Genomic DNA, 19473 nt, shown 5'->3' with positions numbered 1-19473 from the left:
AAGAGAAGGTAAAATTCTATGTCTCTCATGCACTTGCCCGCCCCGAAAACTTTGGCAAAAGTCATTGTCAGCATTTGCTTGGCCTTGCTACTGTTTTGAGTTATGCATGCAGCCACACTGCCTGGTTTGCTGTTCATTAACATTCACAATTGTTAGACAGGCTTTTCTAACTTAAAAATGAGATGGCCCTTGCATTCTAAAATCTTTAAAAATTAAAAAATCTTTCTATTGATGGTTTCTAAAAGCTGGGCACTGGTATAGTAGTGTTCTGCGCCACCTTTTCTTGCGAAGAATATCACAATTAGCTTATGATTCGAAGTAATTTAACGTCTTCTTCAGTAGCAATGAATGTATTTATGATTTGCGTTTAAACTGTGACACATTGTCTCCTGGTGTTAGATTGGTCCATTATATGACACAGCAAAATCCTTGTCCAAATTTTCCAAAATTCATCCGGAGTGCTTGCATTGCCTTTTCTTTGAATGTTCACTCTAAACTGATTTGGTCACTGGTTGAAATAACCACACAAAACAGAAATCTAGGAAACTCTCTTCCTCATTATTTGAACACTTAGAGAATCTTCCAGGGTTTCATTCATCAGTACTATACTGTACGTGATTGTTACATTGTGAGTTTAAATGGTTCACTGACATAATTTCTATGATGCCAAAACTTGTCAATTACATGAGTTAGCATGATGATATTATTTGAAATTCCCAATGAGGTTACGGTAGGAATGGTTTACTTTTTTGTGTGAATTTTTGATTTCCTATTTGCTTTGCAATGGAAGTAGTAGGTGGTTTTTCAATGCACTATATAGACTCACCCATCTTCATGATGGCCTTGTATGCATCTGACATTTCACCTCCATTACAGCCATCATCAACTTTGTCACAGTCCACAAGTTCTGAAGGATGAGGAACCGACATATGATGATATGAACACATAAAGAACAACAACCTTGTGCCCAGACATCTGCAGAAATGGCTCTCCAAATCGCACCAAATGCAATATAGATTTATGGAAAATTTGCACATTACATGCCAACTGTTGCTATTCTTCATTCTATTCAGACCTCAAGAGCTACAAGGTGCCAACAAATTTGACATCTTGTAGTTCCTCTCCAATTTCAAGTCGTGATTTTGCTGGTCTACACGGCCAATTTCATAAATTTGCCATTCATTTTCACTTTATGTGCATTCATTATTTGAATGGTTGAAGCAGTGGAGTGACTTTGATCAAACAATTTCATGTTTAGTGCCTTCAAATTCATTTTCAGGCACCCAATCAATGGTCACGAGTTCAAATTTATATGTAAGTAATCAATTTGTGTTTGGGCATGAATTTCCAAATTTGTGCATTCAAATTAGTGCAACGGGCTGGGTAAGCACTTTCAATTTTGTTTATAAGTCATCAATTTTCAAAGCTGAGTATTCAATTTTGTAATACAAATTATACACGTATAGAGGCCTAAGCAAGAGTGATTTTGTCCAGTTATTCATTGAATGTGACTTTCACTTTTTAAATACATAATATCATCATGATCAGCATTTATTTACTTGAACATCCAGATTTTTTCTTTTGCTCAAAGCTTAATGTGAACATGGCCATTACATGTGGGTTTTTTTTTAATTATCTTTAATTTACATCTTTATTTTCATGATATATTGCTTTTGTGGTCACCCTTTTACATATTTATTTTCATCACCATGCAAGATCCATATAAAGACGTTTTTGATATTCAATCTAAAATACAGTACAAGTCATATACCGGTACTTTATAATGATTATGGTGCAGGTTTAATTTGAATGCTCCTTTTATGAACTTGTTTGCCAAAATGCAAATGAAGAGGAAAATGGGTTTCCCTTGATGATTTAAGTTAGAACTATTTTCAGTTCCAACAATCAAAGCACCAACAATTTCACGTTCTACACAACAAACTCTTTCCATCGCCAAGCAGTGTCGCGGTGAGCCCTGGTATTGCTTCAAGCTCAACTGTAGCTGAGCCAGATGAAGCCGACTAAGGATCGAGGTCTTGCGGTCGGTTGTAAACGTGCCAGTTCCACAGGAGCATATCTCAAAAGAGAAAAAGCAAGGGTATGTACAATGTATACACAGATAGTATCTGTCTACTCTTGTTTGGTTTCTTATCTCATATATTCTGATCTCATATAGCTGCTTTTTCTCTTTTGAGATATGCTTCTTTGGAATTGGACCGTTTATGACCGCAAAACCTCAATCTTGAGTCACCCTCATCAGGGTCAGCTGCAGTTGAGCACCAAGCAGTACCAGGGCGTACGGCTTCACTGATAGTAGTACCTCCTTGGTAGAACCGAGCTCGGCAATGGAAAGAGTTAGTTGTGTAGAACGTGAAATTGTTGGTGCTTTGATTGTTGGAACTGAAAATGCAGTGGACTCCCATTACAACAAAGTCCTCAGGACCGGCAGTTTTCTTTCGTTATATCGAAATTTCGATATAACTGAACAAATAAACAATAAAAAAAAAAGAGTCGATAATTTTGCGACCTGGATTTTTATTTCATTGTAACCATGTTTGTTATAAGGGGAGTGCACTGTAGTTCTAACTTAAATTGACAAGGGAAACCTCTTTCCTTCTTTATGGCCACAGATTCATCAATACATTCATCTTTGATATGTGAAGAGCATACCTAAGAATACTTCAGTAGTTCTATCACCTCTGCTTCTAAAGAAGATTTTAAAATATTCTTTAATTTGGAGGGCATGGTGCCAATTTGAATAAATTGAGATCCTACCCCCCTAGGGATGCTACTTGCCAAATTTGGTGAAAATCCATCATGGGGTTTACAAGCAGAATGAAAATGTAAAAAGTTTATGCATGAGGCATGATGCGCAAAGGACGCCGGACACTGTTTGATGAGTGATCACAATAGCTCACCTGAGCTAAAAATGACAATAAGAGAAGAAAGCCTACATCGAGCTTTCCCCTCCCTCAGACAGACAACCATAGTCTGTTGATACTCACGTTGCTCAGAGAGAGAGATGAGCTCTCCCTTCTCGATCTGCCACTGGCCCTCGATGTTCCCGATGGCAGAGAAGGCCCAGCACGACCCACACATACCCTGGTCCTTGACCTTCGTGACTGCTCCATGAGTACGCCAGTCAAATTCCTCAGGAGGAGGAGTGGTGGGGATGGGAGCCTGCTTGGCAGGGGTTGTAGCTGCCATGGGTCCACTCAAATAACGCTTGAACTCTTCTCCTTTGGATTTCAGACATACATAGCACCAAAAAAGCAAGTCTTAGTGATGGTCAAGCATTATACAGTTGTCTCCTCATAATTGGGCAACACTTATTCGGTTGCTCCGTTTCATGACTGTACAGACTGAAGAAACAGTTCATATGTGTTCTATACAGTGTAGTTACTGGATAAATGGGTGGCATTTCGGTTAAACGGGTGAACATATTCTAGATTTCAATTTCAATTTCAATGTCGATGTCAATTTCAATATTATTCTCATATTTATTGATGGAAAATACACAAAATATAACAAAATATGACAATACAGAATGTTCAGCTTGGATATATACCCCAAAAATCAACAACAAACAAACATAGTAAATAGCTGTCAATGTGCCATTTTCAATCGACGAGTGTTGCGTCGATCTCCCAAGCACTTTACACTAGAGATCAACGGTAAGAGGGAGACCGTCACTATCGACCGCCTAAAGGCCGCCTTCTTAGAGGCCGCACCGGTCCAGCAACCTCCACCTGTCCCCGCCAGAACTCCGGCGACCACACCGAGCACCCCGCTCACTACACCACGGCGGCAGCAGCAGCAGCAGCAGCCTACGCCAACACAGCCAACGCAACCGCAGCAGCCGACACGGACGACTCGCATCAGTAGGCAAGTACGTTGGCCGGCACGCTACGTTCAATACATGTATTTTGATATCTGAAATTTTCAACCTCTACTTTGTTTACCTTTCATTCATATCGATCGCTTGTTTTTAGTCTTCACTTAATTGACCTTTCTACTAGCGATCTGGAAGGGGGCTAAATGTAGCGGTTTTCTATATCTATGTATCATATTGTCTAGCATTCTGGCTGTTGTAAATTATGCAGTCTGGCGACCCCAGTATTTTGTCAACATCCACGCGAACTTTCTTTGTGCGCCGACACATGACAGGTGCGCACTACATTCTCCGTCTTTGTCATCGTGCCGAGGTACGCGTATTTCACATTCCAACAGTAGTCGGATTTTCATAAACACACCTCTTGTTTTGCTGTCACGGAAACAAGCTACCAATTAGTGGCGAGCTGCACATCTTCATCAGCCAATTACCACTTTCAAAGCTCCTGTCCTTGACAAGTTTTCTCCGACCACGCTGTTTCATTTTCCACGCTTCCTCACTTCACGATTAGCTTTCATCCTGAGAGCACGTCCTAATCGTTGGAGTCACTCACGTCCGTATATCACGTCCGTACATTACATTACTTTCCACGTCTTTTCTCGCGGACGAGACCTCGCGCCGTGGACTGTCACTTCTTACGGATTTATATACTCAATGCGGAATATTACACTTCCTCGGACTTTATACCACGCGATATTCGCTCCTTTTTGTATCACGACTCGCCCTTTCTTCAGGCTCTACGCTCCAACCTGGGGATTTTCTACATCGCTGCATTCAACGCGATTCGCGTCCCGTTACATCGCTGCATCGGTCCTGCTAGCGTGCTGCCGGTGGTGTGCAGACTCTATCAGGGACCTCGCAGTTCTTCGACCCAGCGCTCCAGCGGTGGATTCTACCCTCGCTTGTGCTAGCCGCAGCATCCGGAGGCTACTCCACGCTGCCGCTGGATCTTTTGTACATATTTATATGGGACACTGTCGTCTTCGGACACCCAAAGTGCATTCGGAGTAAGTCCATATTATTTCATATTAGTTCGGGAAGTGCAATACCCATTACAAGGACACTGTTCACCTCTTCTGGTGCCCTGGTGCATTCTACACTACTGTCATAAGGTCGGCTACCATTCCTGCTGGTGGTGCCTTCAGCCCCGTTGTCCTGTTTGCCATTCGGTGAGTTGTTAGGTATTACAATATAGGCCCGTACCATAATACCTACAAAAGTAAAAGAATGCTATAGACAAATACGATGGAACCTACTAAAAAGCAAAGCTTGTCGAAAGACGGAACACTGGGGCGGCACATCCAAAATCTTTCGACTTGTAGTTCATATCATGGTAGACCTTCCAGCCAAATTTGAAGAAAATCTGTTAAGAAATGTAGCCTATTGACCGATTTGGGTTCGTTGAGGGCAGCAGACAGTTTACGGCACAGGGCGCAGCCATAGTGGGTGTATCAGCGACCCCCCCCCTGCTCTCCCCCACCCCGGGGCAACATGTTTATCACGCACTTGTAACAAAGGTTCGCGCACTAAGCAAGCATTCGCGCACTCAGTACGAGACGCCCATTGGCTAAAGCAGTTTTTCATTGTGCGCGCGTGCTAATATAGGGAGAGGGGTGGGGGAGTGCGGAGGGGGGGTGCGGAGGGGGGGTCTGCTGATACACCCACCATGGCTGCGCCTATGCTAAAAATACACATAGCGCGTCACAGAATCGGTCAATAGAGCGCACACAAACCATCTAACAATATGACCTTTGACCCTATAAAAGACCGAACACAGGGGTAGCAGATCCAAAATCCATAGGCTTGTAGATAATATCAGGGTAGACCTTCATACCAAATCTGAACAAAATCTGTTCAGAATTGTAGCCTATAGAGTGCACACAAACCATCTACCAACAACGTGACCTATGACCTTTGACTCTATAAAAGACGGAACACTGGGGGCAGCACAATGTAGCCTATAGAGTGCAAACAAATCATCCATCAACAATATGACCTTTGACCCTATAAAAATCGGAACACTGGGGGCGGCACATCCAAAATCTTTTGACTTGTAGCTCATCTCATGGTAGACCTTCATACCAAATTTGAACAAAATCCTTTCACAAATGTAGCCTATACAGCGCATACAAACCATCCATCAACAATATGACCTTTAACCCTATGAAAAAACAGAACACTGGGGGCGGCACATCCAAAATCTTTCGACTTGTAGCTCATATCATGTGAGACCTTCATACCAAATTTGAACAGAATTCGTTGAGAAATTTGTAGCCTATAGAGCGCACACAACCATCCACCAACAATATGACCTTTGACCCTATAAAAGATGGAACACCGGGGGCAGCACATCCAAAATCCATAAGCTTGTAGATTATATCATGGTAGACCTTCATACCAAATTTGAACAAAATCTGTTGAGAAATGTAGCCTATAGAGCACAAAAATCCCCATCAACAATATGACCTTTGACCCTATAAGAAAAACAGAACACTGGGGGCGGCACATACAAAATCTTTCGACTTGTAGCTCAAATCATGGTAGACCTTCATAACAAATTTGAACAAAATCTGTTAAGAAATGTAGCCTAAAGAGCGCACATAAACCACCCACCAACAATATGCCCTTTGATCCTATTAAAGACAGAACACTGGCGGCAGCACATCCAAAATCTACAGGCTCGTAGATTACAACATGATAAACCTCTGTACCAAATTTGAACAAATCCATTAACAAATGTGACCTCTAGAGCGCACAGAAACTATGCACAAAAATATGGCATTTTACCCTATAAAAGACAGAACACTGGGGGCAGCATCACCCAAAGTTATAGGTGTGGAGATATTACCAATATGAACCTCCATACAAAATTTCAAATAAATCCGTCAAGGTTTGTGGCCGCTAGAGTGCACACAAGAATGTGATGCAGCAGCGGTGGAGACGGCGGCATAACGCTGCTGAATCCAAAGTATCTTCCGGCATACATGCTGGGGAATACAATGAGAGAGTAGTTCGATCCAAAACATTTGGTGTAATTTTTTTCTTTTAATGTACTGTTGTCATGGCAATGCATTATGCAATACTAACAAAAAAAGGTATTATGCACATTTTCCTTTGATAGCAGTCACACATGCCAAATTTGGGGAAAATAGCTCAAAAAATGAGAAAGTAGTTCGATTCACAATACTTGGTAAGATTTTTTTTTTTTAATTTGCTATTGCCATAGCAACACATCATCCAATATGAACCAAAAAAAAGGTATCTTGCACATTTTCCCTTGCTAGTGGTCACAAATGCCAAATTTGGGGTTAATTGCTCAAAAAATGAGAGTAGTTCGAGTCACAGTTTTTAATAAAAATTTGCCGTTGCCATGGCAATGTATTATTTGATACTGATGAAAAAGGTGTCTTGCACATCTACCTTTCATAGCAGTCACACACGCCAAATTTGGGGTCAATTGCTCAAAAAATGAGAGAGTAGTTCAATCCACAAGATTGTTTGCACACTATGTGTGGATGGGGGTATAACTAAATAACTTGTTCAGAAAATTCAAGAAATCCGACTTGTGGCTGCTTTTGACTTGACAGGCCACATATGTGACCGTGCACCTCAAAACGAACATAAAGTCGCACACACTGATTTTGCGTGAGGACTGAAAATAAATGAAATGGGTCAACCTAGCTGAACTTGACTTTTTCATATTTTCTGAAAGAGCGGGTCTTCTTTTACATTATGCTAAAATTTTATATCATAAAACGGGCAGGAAAGTGTGTTTTTTTGCAGTTTATCTCGAACAGTTTTGGTAGAATAGTGTGATTAGGTGTGCCTTTAGAATCCCTTTTTCATTTCTGAAAAACCTTGTCCACACTCTTCACTTTCAACTCTAATAACTTTTGAAAGGATAGTGCTACTGCTTTGAAAGTTGGCACTGATTATGGACAGAATGTGTTAATGAGGCATGCTTAATTTCAGTTTAATCTGATAATCCCTTCATTGTTGTTACTCTGGTGGTTTACTTCCTGTTTTTTGTCCCATTCATCGCACAGCCAGCACGGTTTGGTAAAAGATTAAGCGCTTGAATAGACACTGTACTTCAGAGCCTCTTTTCTCAGTTCACACTTTTCCCGAGTTTGTGCTTTCTTTCCAATATTTAGATAGGTTAGGAGAGTCCATTTGATTTGAGTTATACATCATTTTAAAGCTTAAAGTCTGTTCTTTCAGAATGTGGTCTTAACTAAAAATTCATGTCTGGCGACTTTTTGTTTGTTTTGAGGTGCAGGGTCACATATGTGAAAAAGAAATCAAGAATTATTTCATCTGGATTCCATTTGCATTTTCACTTTTAAACTGCAAAATTAGGACATATGAAAACAATAAAACGCAAGATTACTAAAGTTTATTGTCTCAGCTACAACATACTTTAAGTAACAAGAACAAGAAAAATAGCTCGATATTCATTAATACGGTGAATTATACATTTCTGGGAAGTTTAGGTCTCTAGGAATATGAATAATTAAGTTTCACAACGTGAAAACGTCTCTAGAACCATGGAGAGATGGTGTTTTGAGACCCTTTTCTGACCACCAGAACCTGATCTGGCGGCAAAATTTTGGGGACCGAAATTATGACATCACGCAAGTAACGAATCAGCCCTGTGCTGATGCGCTGTTGCTGTAGAGCGCCGTGGTTCAAAGCGTGAATTCTTAGTATTTCAGCATGATCCATAGGCACATTTCAGGGAGGTATCTTCCTAAAAAAAGGAGGTATGCGAACTTTGTTATATACCGGTATAATTTTCATAGATTTTTACTTATTAAATCTATCTTGCTTAGAACTAAAAATACAGCTGCTGTCTTTTTAGACCATTACTTGTGCTTTCGTGCCTTAATCTCGACTCTCGAACAGTCGGTACCTGGGCCCCATTTTATCAAAAGATAAATTTAGCATTAAGTCGAGATAATCTATGATTAACTTCTCATATCAACTCTAAGTCCACTTAATCTATGATTAACTTCCAAATTAACTTGAAGTCCGTTTTATCAAGACACCCACAGTTGGAAAAAACTTTAACTTCCTCCAAAATCAAAATAAAAGTTTTCTCAACCGCTCCAAATCCATGATAACTTAATAGTTGATAAAATATTAACTTTAAGTAGAGACAGTCTAGGTAGACTCGATTGTAATTCAATTTACAGAAGAAAGATGACTGTCACACTTTCCTAGTCTAGCTGGGGTCTTGTCACAAATGTTTGTCTGTTAGCTGCTCACTTTCTCTAATATTTACTTGCATTTCTTTCACGTAATTATGGTCTTTTCCTTGCATGAAATTCACGATCGGCACGCATTGCTTACGCGACTGCTGCACGTAAACACCCTAGACAGCAGTCTCAATCCCAGCCTGCGCGCCCGGCGCCTCGGCCCGCCCGCCAATCAAGCCATCGCCATCAAGGGCAAGTAACTGAGTAACTGGAACCGCGTCTGTGTGCAATGCATAACTTGCCAAAGAACCCATATGCGAGGAAAACAGTGATTTCTGACGTGCGTAGGCCTACATAGAGCTAGTTCGTCAATATACGAATAATTTATGAGTTGTGAGTACATCAGGGCACGAATATTGCACGAGGCGCGAGATAAGCCACTGGTCTATTCAACAAGGCGCGTAGCGCCGCGTTGAATAGACCAGTGGCGAATCTCGCGCCAAGTGCGATATTACGTGCCCCGATGCACGAACAAAATCATAAATTATTCGTTTTATACAACACCTTGTCCACAATCACAGTACTAAATTAGAGACCGCCAACTCAGGAAGGCCCAAAAATAAATGTAACAATTAGGCTGAGAATTGTAAACCACCTAGTGTACTGCTTTCAAACACTCGTCATGATTCGACCACACAGTCACAGGAATCACAAACTCTGCAGGGTCTATACCCATTCTACACTAATGTTAGATCGAGTCAGGCCTGACTGTTAGGCTGATCTGAGATGTCGGTAGATCTAGTAGTAGGTCTAGACTTTGTCTATTTCCGAAATTGATTCTGTATAAAAACACAGAAAAATAATCAAATTACGATTTCTCAACTTGAAATGAAGTCTTGATTTTGGGATCACTGTCGTCCACATAGCAGATCAGAGTCAAAAGTAAAAACACAGCAGTAGGTAAGGCCGCAATACATGCAACTAGCTAGGTAAAGTAGCTGCGCGTACATGTTAACGTTGCAGTACTCCGCTGGTAAGGTCTGTGAACTTACCGGCAGCGCAGCCTAGCCGGCCATGCGCCAGCACGTAGTTTGCTGGCGCTTTGCTAGTGTGAGCGGCCGTGCATTAGTAGCCCCCCGCGAAGCCGTGCTATAGTACCTTCGAGCCGTGCAATAGGCCCATGTTATTGAACAGTTACTTCAGACACATAAAGCAACAGTAGTTCTTCTACAGGAAACTCATGCTAAGGACAGCTCTTATCTCAATATCCCTGGTTTCACTCTGGCCGCACATACAGTAAGCGAAATTCATGGGATTGCAACTTTTGTCATTGGCATTGGTTTCATGTCCATCAGACTCACCAGTGGAGTGGACGGCAACGTTAGTTGAAGAGGTTACCATTATAAATATCTACAAGCCACCCTCATTTTGACTCCAGCCAAGTACCCTTCCTATCTTCAGTGCTCCTTGCATCTATGCTGGAGATTTCAACAGTCACAGTACTTCATGGGGCTACTCATCCACTAATCCAGATGGTTTTGCACTAGAAGATTGGTCCTCAACAGCTGGTGTCCAATTACTGTTTGACCCAAAACAGCCAGACAGCTTCCACTCTTGCAGATGGAATACAACGTCAAATCCTGACTTAGCCTTTGTCAACTTTCAAGGCCCATCACCTCACCGGATTATCTTAGACCCCTTTCCCAAGTCACAATACAGGCCATCACTGCTCATACCAGTAAAACCCAGTCTGACCAGTCACAACGAAGCCTGTTAAGCGTTGGAATTTCCGCAAGGCCGACTGGAAAAAATTCTCGAACTTGGTAGATGAAGCCGTATGCAATCTCCCTCCACCAACTCCCCGTGGCATCGACCAAGCCTACTCAGACTTCTGCAATATACTTATCAAGGCAGCAACGAATTCCATCCCGCATGGTTTTCGCCGACACTACATCCCCACCTGGGACGAAGAATGTGATGCTATCTACAACCAGTTCTTGCGATCTGAACCTAAAGACTTGGCTTCCACCAAAGCCTCAGAACTGACTGATTGTCTAGACAGGAAGCGTCGTAAAAGTTGGGAAGAAACCGTGCAAGGGATAGACTTCACTCACTCTAGCAGAGTTGCTTGGAAGACTCTCAAACGCCTCACTGGAAACAGTACCAAACCTAGAACATGTCCTGTGTCAGCCAACTCCATCGCGGAACAACTTGCTAGCAATGGGCGATTCAAGGACTGTGACAAGGCCCACACTCGATCTGTGAAACAGGAGACTACCAACCTATGGCAGGCCCCGGGAGTGGATGGATGGTTGTCGGCCCCCTTCTCTCAGGAGGAGTTAGCTAATGCTTTAGCCCTACTTAGGAGTGGAAAGGCCCAAGGTCCGGACAACATCCCACCGGAATTCCTTATTCATTGCGGGGTCAAATGTCAGAAGTGGTTAACAGATTTCTATTCTTGCTGTTTCACCAACCACGTCATCCCTAAGATATGGAGAAAAGCCACTGTAATTGCTCTCCCAAAACCAAACAAACCAGTCGATGACCCCAAGAGCTACAGACCAATCTCCCTTCTCTGTGTCCCTTACAAGCTTCTGGAACGTCTCCTTCTGGCGAGGATAGAACCTGTGGTTGACCCACAATTACCAGATGAACAAGCGGGCTTCCGCCATGGTTGGAGTACAGTCCACCAAATTGTCAAGCTGACCAATGACATCGAAGACAGCTTTGAGAAGAATCACAAAGCTGGCGCCATCTTTGTCGACTTCACTGCAGCCTACGACACTGTGTGGCACCAGGGTCTGACTCTGAAATTATTAAAGACAATCCCTGATCGCCACATGGTGAGGTTCCTCTGCAACATTCTAGCCAACAGGAGGTTTGTTCTGAAGACTAGTGATGGACAGTCCAGCAGACCACGCCAACTGCGGAATGGAGTTCCTCAAGGCTCTGTACTATCCCCCTTGCTCTTCAACATATACATCAGTGACATCCCCTCCACAACCTCACGACAGTATGGCTATGCAGATGACCTTGCCCTTCTTCACTCTGACAGAGCCTGGTCAAATGTAGAGAATACCCTCATGCAGATATGTCGCAAATCGCGAAGTACTTCAGGATCTGGAGACTCAAGATTAGCATGTCCAAGACAACGGTAACAGCCTTCCACCTGAACACCAAGGAGGCTAATCGGCACCTCAGTGTCATTCTTGATGGAACACCTCTTCCATACAATGCTACACCAACCTACCTTGGAGTGAAGTTGGATAGGCAGCTGACCTACAAGGAACAACTCAAGGCCATAAGTGCAAAAGTGTCTTCAAGGAACAACCTCCTTCACCGACTTGCAGGCTCAAAATGGGGTGCCAGTGCAACCACTCTCCGCACTAGTGCGCTAGCACTGGTATACAGTGCCGCGGAATACGCCTCCCCTGCGTGGTGTAGGAGCTCTCACACCAAGAAACTTGACTCAGTTCTGAATGACACCATGAGATTAATAACAGGATGTCTCCGGCCTACACCAACAGAATTCCTACCTGTTCTCTCAGGCATCGCTCCTGCCCCCATGCGCCGAGAACATCACACACATAGGCTGGTAACCAAGGCCTCCAGCAACCCGGACGACCTCCTCCACGACGTAGTTGAGGGCTCTGTAACTCTGGGTCAGTGGCATCAGTGACTGAAGTCTCGCCGCCCTTTCTCCCGCCATGCAGCAACGCTGAGAGGATCAGACTTCAACATCTGCCAGACATGGAGAACAAGCTGGGAAGACACCCAACGACCTGCCCAACTCGTTGTCATGCCCAATACATCTGTCCCCCCAGGAGCAAACCTTCCAAGGAGTGAGTGGGTGTCTCTAAATCGGATTCGAACGGGAGTTGGGCGTTTCAATGCAGCCATGCATCGTTGGGGGCTACGCCCGTCAGCAGCTTGCCAGTGTGGTGCACCAGAACAGACTGCTCAACACATCTTGAGTGAGTGCCCTGATCTCCGCCCTCCTGACAACATGGACCTGACACACCCTACTCCACAGACTGTAACTTGGCTACAACAATTGAGGGATATTATTTAGCTGCTGCTGCCTCATAAGCAAGCAAGAAGAAGGCCCATGCCAGGGGCCTATTGCATGGCTGTCACTCTCAATGAGTTTGATAGGTATTTTCTATTGAATGTCATGTGACATGTTCTTGGCCAATCACAATTCGACATCATTCTGAGGTGTTGTATAATAGATACTAATTAAGAGTTTAGTAGGCCTATACAGAAAATAAAGAGTTTAATTCTATAGCACCGAGTACGATAGTAAGATCTAACGTTAGGCCTAAGTAACGTTACAGCGAGTCGTTTGTACTTACCGTATTTACACTGCAGACTAACGTAGAGCATCTACTAGGTCTAGAATTTCGACATGTAGACTCGCGATCTATTCTTTACAAAGCTGATTTGCGTCGTAGAGGTAAAAACAAGCTACTGTAGTCACCACACTCTCACAAGTTTCCATAATCCTACACGTAAACACACAAGACTTGAAACAATGCATACACGACCTTCACCTTGGACAGTCGGTTACTGTACGTTTCATGTCAATGAATACTGTTAACGTTAGATTTACTGAGATCCTCTATGTAGTGTGCGGGATCTTTAAGGTACGCGCGTACGCAGATTTTCATTGAGCTCGAGATGTGCTAGATCTATCGACCTACTTTCTTCAATACAGCGCAAAAAGGCGTATTTTGCGGTTCTGTTACAAACATACTTCTAATTTGAACAGCAGCTGTAGCGCTAATAATACTGCGTCACACTAGCAGACTACGCTTCCGTGGCCGTGGCAAACAATCATGTACATATGTGTTTTTGTTGTTTGTTTTGCTTTACATATTGTATTGTTTTTAAGCAGACAGTAACGGAAACCAGCCTCGTCCAGTGTTTTTTCTTTTGACTAAATCAATAATTAAGTCATGTTGATCAGCCATAACTATAATCGACTATTAAGTCTCTTCGTAAAACGGAAACTTACAGTTGATTTAAAGTTATAGCGGACTTCAAGTTGGATAAAGTTAGCTTTGATTTCACAATCAACGCTAACTTTATCTTGATAAAACGGGGCCCTGGTAACTCGTGCTAGAACTAGAAGCTTGTAACAGAGTCCTAGGTACCTATTCATAAATAAGACGTTCAGATTCTAAACTGAAATTGGGTAGGCCTGCATTGAATACAGACCTAATGTTAGATCTAGGTGAATGTTTCAGTTTCATTTTTGTAGTTTCACATTTCCTTTAAAAAAAAAAAAAATTCAGATGAAGACAACTAGAATCTCTAGTGGGGCTCTAGACCTATCAATTACACATAGGCCAACGAGTATGTGAGCTCTAACATTAGCTTTATTTAGCGTAAAAGCGAAGGCGTTTAGCGTACGTGAATGAAATATGTGAGAGGCTGTGGCATGACAGAACCAACCATTCTTTGTTGTAATTCTTCAATAGAATTGTTTTTGAAACTGATTGACAAATTGCCCTACATCGATGTAAATAAGCACTGCGAGTATGTACACCCATGATTTCTTTTATCATGGCTATTAAAACACTGATCTATTCAGTGCTTATTTTTACGTTGAAGTAGGGCAGTTTGTCAATCAGTCTCAAAAACAATTCTATTGACAAATTACAACAAAGAATGGTTGATTCTGCCACAACGCAGCCTCTCCTTTCAATGGAAACATCTCGATGGAAGAATTTCATGAATTTGAAGAGTTGTTTTTGGTTATCAGAAATGTAAAAATGAACCATGTCTTACGGTAGCATAGAATTTTAAGAAGTAAATTACAGAGGTTGAATGGATAATTTCCTCTCAAAAGTGCTAGACCCTAGATCTACGTGGTGACCTGAGTTTGTTTTAATTCACTCCATTGTCGCCAGCCACCAGTCACATTTATAATTACACAAATATCTGCCCACGAGAATAGAAAACATTACAGAATTGCATCAGCTTTATGCAACCATATGTTATAAGGGACATAAACAAAGTGTTCACAGTTTTTATGTAAGCTTATGAACTGGACAGCCTAGATCTAATTTTTGTTAGATAGATCTAGTCTAGTTCTAGGTCCCAATAACATGTAACGTTAGGCCTATCAGGTAATTCCCTTAAAATTTTGCACATCCATCTTCATCTGTAGATCTTTACATAGAGCTAAAGTTAGAGAATTACACTAACATTAGTTCTAGTAAACTCCTACTCCTAAGAGTCTTAAAAAAAAAAGTGCTCATAAAACACCCTCTGAACCGTGGAAATTTCAGGAATCTAGCTAAATATAGATCTATTGCAGATTCGGATCCCAGATACGGCGAATAACTTACCTTGGGTTTGGCTTTAGTCCGTAATGTGTCTGTATGGAGGTCTGTAGGTTTAAATTACCTACTGCAGAGTTCTGCAGTAAACAGTTCCGATACTTTTGCGAGACGTAGGCCCTGCATCTAAAACTCACTTTGTGTTCTAGCGGCTTCTGCTGCTAGCTTGCTGCTGGCGACCGACCAGCTAGAATGCATCCAATGCACTAGCTTTATATGAGCTAGTACTGTGCTCATAACCCTAGCTGCTCGTGTACAATGTATCAGTACTGTAACCAAAGAGATGATAGTGAGAGCACGTTTACACCGAGCACGGTAATGGCAACCATCATGAATTTTGCTATGGTGCGCCAAAGGGAATCATGTCTGGTTCTGTAGAGAAAAATAGTATTTCGGCACAAAATCACCCAAAATGTTATTCTTATGTCAACATCAACAGCAACAATTAATCACCAATAGAAGTTTAATTTTGTAACAAAATTATTAGCGTGGAAGTGATATTGGAAAAGAACCAGACATGGTTCCTTTTCGCACACCATAGCAAAAACCCGGCCCGATGCCCGTACCGTGCTCGGTGTAAACGTGCCATAACAGTTCAATGCGCGCTGCAGCTGCGAAGCACGCAGATATCAACATGAACATAAAAGCAAAACAAAACTCGAAAAGCACTCGGAGAGCACAGACCTCCGCCAAGCCAGCAATTCATTTCCACCCTTACAGGCATGCAATTTTCCAAAATAGAAGCCCTTTGTTTATATCATTGCACGGTGCCTTGCCCGAGCAGAGCGCGCACTTTAGTGCGCGTATGTAAACCTCCAGTACGGGCAGCTTGAGCCCTACGTTCATTAATCTTATATGCCAAAAGATGAAAAATCCTTCAAAAATCCATAAAAATTTCCAGTTCACAACCAAAATTGAATGAGGTGTTCCTTGTGTCAATATAGACTTTTTATGCAAATTTCATTTTAATCCGTATACAACTTTTTGAGTTATTTTGCAAACAGACAAACTACTGCCGATGATCATTTAACCTCCTTCCCTTGGCAGAGGTAAAAATCTAATCACTGTGCTTTGTGTCATCGCATTGCCTTGCTTCCTCTACCTACCCGACTTCGTCGCTGTCGCTCTCAGTGTCATTTGTTACTGCCATCACTCAATTCACCCTCGACATCAAACTCAAAGTCTTTCCGTACAATATAAGGTAAGAATTGGACGTTTTAATGGCTCAGCCGAGAAAGCCGATGCAAAGAAAGACAGGCCAGATATTTTACATCTGCTCGTCTGGAAATACGTGCTTTATGAATGACGGCTTTAATGTCCCGCTGCACTCGTAAAGGGTTTTGAGCCTTTCGTGACGTCATAATTCAGGGCTTGAAAAAGACAGCTGTTTCGGGGCGAAAATCGGTGAAGTGAATTGATCAGTTTTAACTCATGATTTCTCAGTGGTGTGAATATCTTTTAATAAGTCACATTAAAAATCTGTTTCAGGAGACATTTCCCTGTGGTTTGACATCTTTTTATACAATGAATTTCTTGATTTAAATCTTGTGTTCTTTGTCCTTTAAGTTGCAGGGGAATTGGAGCAAAATCAACTGAGATACTGCTTTCAGAATATTATCAAGTCAATGTATGATTGGGGAAAATATCACTCCCATAGACATAACTTGTAACCTCAGCAGATTTTGAAACTTTGCAGATAATCACAATTTTCAATATGATGACGTCATCAAATTAAAAATCAAAGATATTGACTCAAAAGACAATTGTCCAAAATACAACATAGGGTATCCAAATTTTAGAGAATATTGAGTAAAACTGACCGAGATATGAGAAATGAATATCAAAAACATTAGGCCAAGTAAAAAAAGAAAGTAGTTTCTTGTCCGGGTTTTTTTGAGCAAGGCGATGTCCTTACTATTTGATATCTTACTATACATATATATCTTACTAAGTAATATGTGTTTCTCGTCCGGTAATTCTGAGAAAGGTAACAAGAGAGGGCTTTACTATTTTCTATATCCAATTTACGAAATGAAATATCACTCTGACCAGTAGCTGTGTTATGAGAGATCAGGTCCCAAGTGTATGTCTTGCCTGCACTCTGTGCATTTTCAAACAAATAGATATATGTACTTGAAATGAAACTTCATGCATGCAGAAATACATTTGCTTTTTCTTTCCACTACAGATGTCAAAGGGAAAATGGCCATCTTAATACTGGTATTTAGTGTTGTAATGGCATTTCTGATACCAGTGTACTTGCAATTCTGATGTATTGTGCTATTAATTGAAACAGGTATAAAACACGTCTTTCAACAAATGTATGACTGAAATAAATTCCATGATATTCAAAACACTGCTTTATCTATCATTTGTGTTTGTGACTTTTTGTGTCCACACAGCTGATATGTATCTGCATTTCTTCACAGTACAATTGAAGCACATTCAACTGGAAACTGGCTTGTACAATAATTGCAGACGGATGTCGAAATGATACTGATATGGCATTATAGCATTAAACATTTAAAGATGTTTCTTCATGTTCTAAAAAGACATTTGATAATCACTCATCATTTGGATGATGAATGATTGTATACCAAAACTACATATGTTGTAAAACATGTACCTGTGAAGGTAAGTCACATTCTCCCTTCATTTCTTCCATGGCCATCATTACAGTGCTACCAAGAAGCAGCAGTGATATAAACCACTTATCATTTGAGTGATGCACAATTTAATACCAAATCTGCGTAGGCCGTATATTGCTGTTTATGCATGACAAGTATACCAATTTAACTACACTGTGACTGTATTCATTCAGTCATAATAATCGAGGGTATGGAAAAAAAAATGTTTTTTTTTAACATAAAACATACACATTTATGCATCACTTGTTGAACCTATGAATCCAACCATAATCTCTGGAAATGCATAGCATTATTTTTGCCTTTCAACACAACACAAACTTACTGAGTTAAATCTTTTCTCATATGAAAACTTATTCGCTCAAGGATTTAAAATGCCGCAGACACTACTGCCAATTGTCAACCCTGTGAAACAACCACCTGATTTCCTTTTTACTGAAAGACAGAATACGAACCGTTTGAATACTATATTCACTATTTAAAGCCGTTCGCTGTGCACACGTGCGCTTGAGATCGGTTCTCTCCATCACTCCACAATTTTTTTTTCCAGCTCCAGAACGCATGCTATGCTGGCTGGCTGGTCTCCTCTACTACAGTGAAACCCCGTTATAACGAGTTCGGTTTATAACGAGGAACCGCTTATAACAAGGTGATCACGTCGGTCCCATTTTCCTTTGCGTGTAATGGCAGAACGAATCGGTTATAAGGTGTTCGGTTGTAACGAGATTTCGGTTATAACGAGGACAATTTCGGTAAATCATGATAAAGAAAAACATAAGCAATTTGATCGGATATAACGAGGTTCCATTTCTTGACCAAATTGCCGCTTTTCAAATACGCGACAAATGAAACATTGGAAACCGAAATCTCGCTATCCACGTCTTTTCTAGTTTTGCAGAGAACCGTTCCTTCCATGTTTTCTTCTTAATCACGCGATAAGACACAGGAACACCTTCCGATGTTCCTACTTAATTATTAAACATAATCATTCGATTTTCTCTTTCGCGAGAAACGCGTTCGTGATAAATATGAGGTCAGACCACAGCGCAACGAGAGAAAAATAGATAACGCATTCAAAAACTTTTCATGTAGCGACAATAAAATTGTGACCAAAAAATGGACAATTGGAATGCGTGTGCAACTCATCATTATATCCTTTCCAATTTTAGTTCCGACTTCCAGTTCTTTTGCTGGTTTTGAGCAAATATGAGTTTGGATGATTAAAGCCGAAATAATAAAATCATCGCCCCCGATCCCGCTGGGTGACAGTAGCGTTAAAATAGTTGAGTAACGCATGTTAACCTATACTTAATCGGTGTTCAGAAAAAGAAGCAAACGCATTTATTAGTTTGAATAGATCTGGATTTGTTCATTATCATTTAACAAATGAT

At 41.3% G+C, this 19473-nt stretch overlaps 1 protein-coding gene across 1 annotated transcript in view; it reads right to left on the bottom strand.

The window, feature by feature from the left end:
- Positions 1 to 19473, bottom strand: part of LOC139737644 (cathepsin L-like) — a 128409-nt gene that overhangs the window by 48105 nt on the left and 60831 nt on the right. Inside the window, exons 4-5 of the mRNA XM_071648320.1 lie at positions 3006 to 3239; positions 827 to 907 (exon numbers count right to left, since the gene is read on the bottom strand). Of these exons, the coding sequence (XP_071504421.1) occupies positions 827 to 907; positions 3006 to 3239 (315 nt within the window). The remainder of the gene's footprint in view (positions 1 to 826; positions 908 to 3005; positions 3240 to 19473) is intronic.

This window comes from Diadema antillarum, unplaced genomic scaffold (assembly GCF_040938485.1).
Source record: "Diadema antillarum isolate AM-2024a unplaced genomic scaffold, OU_Dant_1.0 seq00000697_RagTag, whole genome shotgun sequence".
Taxonomy (NCBI): Eukaryota; Metazoa; Echinodermata; class Echinoidea; order Diadematoida; family Diadematidae; genus Diadema; species Diadema antillarum.
The sequence above is the reverse complement of the archived record's forward strand: the minus strand, read 5'-3'. Positions and strand labels throughout refer to the sequence as shown.